The 2,936-nt window shown below is 42.0% G+C and overlaps 1 protein-coding gene across 1 annotated transcript; it reads left to right on the top strand.

Annotated features, from left to right (window-relative positions):
• Positions 1 to 769: 769 nt before the first annotated feature.
• On the top strand, positions 770 to 2,932 carry LOC123964621 (leukotriene B4 receptor 1-like; the record flags this gene model as incomplete). Its single annotated transcript, XM_046041492.1, has 1 exon — positions 770 to 2,932. A coding segment is annotated over exon 1 (456 nt), but the record flags the coding sequence as incomplete, so codon positions are not given.
• Positions 2,933 to 2,936: the final 4 nt, after the last annotated feature.

The raw sequence follows: 2,936 nt of genomic DNA, 5'->3' as shown, positions 1-2,936 counted from the left end.
GCAGACTTAGATGATTGTGGTAAAAAAATAAAATACAACACCCTGCTCAGTCACTCAGTCCTTGAGCTTCCTGGAAAACAGCATTCACAAGAAGTCAGAGGCAGAGACTTGCATGAACTAGTGAGTGACTTTTTCTGTGTGTGCGTACCTGTTTGCACTTGTGCATGCAGCATCCCTGACACAGCAAAGCTTGTGCAAGAATGCAAATCACCTATACTCCTCAGTTCCTCAGATTACGCAACAGTTGACTCAGAGAGGGGAAAGTGCCGCAGGACACACCGATATGCATTTTGATACCTGGCACTGGGACATGTTTCCAGGAGCATAAATATGGCATACATGCATACAGTGTTATAGCACATACCATCCACGCAAGGGAGACATTGCAAGAGCCGGACAGCGTGGAGAGCAGCAGCGGGCTAACTGAATCCATCGCAGGGAGGCATCAAGTCCCGGAAAGTTCAGTTTTAATCATCACCTGGTAAACTCTGAGCGCTATGATTTTGGACTTCTTGTTGATTTAATTTTCCTTCATTTTCTTTCTCAGATTTTAGATCTGTGTTTCTTTCCAATTCTTCCTTCCGTCTTAAAACAATAATTTACTTTTCTTGACTTGATTATTTACACGTGGCAGATTTATTACAAACCTATGATATCATTAGTTTAAAACTTTGGACTGCAAACTAATCCATCTCTGTTGCTTTATTGGCAAAGAGAGTTTCTGGCAGCAACAAGTCGTTTGGAGTATTCTAGTGATTTTTTTTTTCAAACATTTCTCAGGTTTTGGATTGTTTGCTTTTTACCCAAATAATCCAAAAGGTCAAAATCATATCTTTGCTGTACTTTTTTCTATTACTTTTAAAGTCCTTTCCTTTGTCATTTAAACATAAATCACACCAGATGTTTCCTCCTTAGTGCACTTTGTCCATTGTTGTTGTCCGTTGCAACATTAGGTCTTCATTAGCAGAGTTTGGGGGGTTTGACCTGAACTGACAGATAGCACAGTCGTCTGCGGGTTAGAACAGTCATTTCTGTGAAACAATGCTTCCACCTGACGGCATCAATGTGTTTCTTAAACTTGACTTCTGTCGATTTTTTTTTTACTGGTGATGGAAGTTTGGCTCACTCACTCTCGTATGCTATCAGGGGAAAATAAACTAAAGTTTGCTTTTGTGGGACCCAGGCAAGGAAATAAAGATTTAATCAGGAAAAATGTCTTGTTCTCACAAAGGGAAATGTGGTTTTGCGGAGATCATATATGTAGTTTCCCAACTCGTCTCTACATCACTCATGTTTAATTTTTCTTTTCAGCAAGTCAGGGTTTCAACTTCTTCAACCTTCTGTGACCTCTGCACTGTATGTTATTGGTTTCCATGACGGGACACTGAGAAAGAGTCCAAAGAAGAGAGGCAATTATGGCAAACTTGAAAAAAGAATGAAAGGGAATCAAAAACTATGCTGAAATACTTCTTTGACGCAGTCCTGCCGATGTTTGACGTGTTTTAACATGCTGCCTCAGAGTTGGCTACAGGGTCTGATGGGAATATTTTAGACAGCCATCTTCTAGTTCTGGAAACAGCGTGTGGACCGTTCCATTTGGTGAATGATATTCTGTAATGTTGATCTTCAGTTACTGGTGCACCCTTTTGTCCGGACCACCGCCAACTTTGTCTTAGACAAGTAGTGTGCTCAGATAGTGCTCTGTAACCTGAAGAGAGAAAGAACCAAACGGCATCATCTTTTTTCTGCTTTTAATACGTCTTGTCATCATTCACAGTTAGAAACATTTGCTTGTACCTGCCTGTTCCTGTTAACTTTAAATATGAGTGATGTAATGGCCGCCCACATCACACAGACGTGCAGAAACACCAGAGATATGTGAAGACGATCAGAAATTGAAAAAAGGTGTGCATCCATTACCACAGACAAAAAAAATGTATAATCAGTGATGGTGAGAGAAAGTAAGTAAAACTGTATTTATATAGCACCTTCCAAAAGCTAGGCTACAACATCAAGGCCTTATAGATGAGGACCAGGATCTTGAAATCTAAATATAATCGTAAGCCAGTGAGACATCAGAACCAGGTTGATGTGAGAGCGATATATATGTCTTGGCTTAGGCTAGACATATAAATTGGAGGTGATAAACTGCCAACCAGCAAAGACTTCTATCTATATCTCTGCCCCAATAACACTTATTAATCAGCAGTGATAAACAGATTGTTGGAGGAGCGATGTAAATCTTCAAATATTTTAGAAAAGTACAAAAGCTCATTCTGTCTACTTAATAACGAAGTCTCATAAAATTAGAAAAAGTAACTCATCCTCATGAGTTAGTATATCATAGAGATACAGATACTCAAGAAGTAATGAGAAAGGTGCCCACAAGTTCAAAGTACAATAAACACTAAATTCAATCATTCATTCAAACAAATTAATTTTGTCACTGGTCCTCAGGAACAAAACTCCTTCCAGCATGAACAACTTGGATCTTACCCCCACGCCTACCGCTGCCGATGAAACAGATGGTAACGACAACCCTGTGAGCAATGACGTCTCCACGGCCTTGGGTGCTCTCATCCTCGGCTTGGTCTTCCTCCTGGGAGTCCCTGGCAACCTCTTCATCGTCTGGAGCATCCTGGCGCGCATCCGGCAACGCTCCGTCACCACCATCCTCATCCTCAACCTGGCGTGCGCCGATGGCTTCCTCATGGCCCTCACCATCTTCTTCGTTATCTACCTGGCCATGCGGTCATGGGTCTTTGGTCAAGTCATGTGCAAAGGCGTGTTCTACCTATGCAACTCCAACATGTACGCCTCCATCTTTCTGATCACACTGATGAGCGTGCACAGGCTGGTGGCCGTGGTGTTCCCGAGTAGACTGTCCTCCCTGGTCAGCAGGAAGATTGTGAGGAGGGTGATCGTATGCATGTGGC

This window comes from Micropterus dolomieu, unplaced genomic scaffold, assembly GCF_021292245.1.
Source record: "Micropterus dolomieu isolate WLL.071019.BEF.003 ecotype Adirondacks unplaced genomic scaffold, ASM2129224v1 contig_3838, whole genome shotgun sequence".
Lineage (NCBI taxonomy): Eukaryota > Metazoa > Chordata > Actinopteri > Centrarchiformes > Centrarchidae > Micropterus > Micropterus dolomieu.
This window is presented reverse-complemented; position numbering and strand designations above follow the sequence as displayed.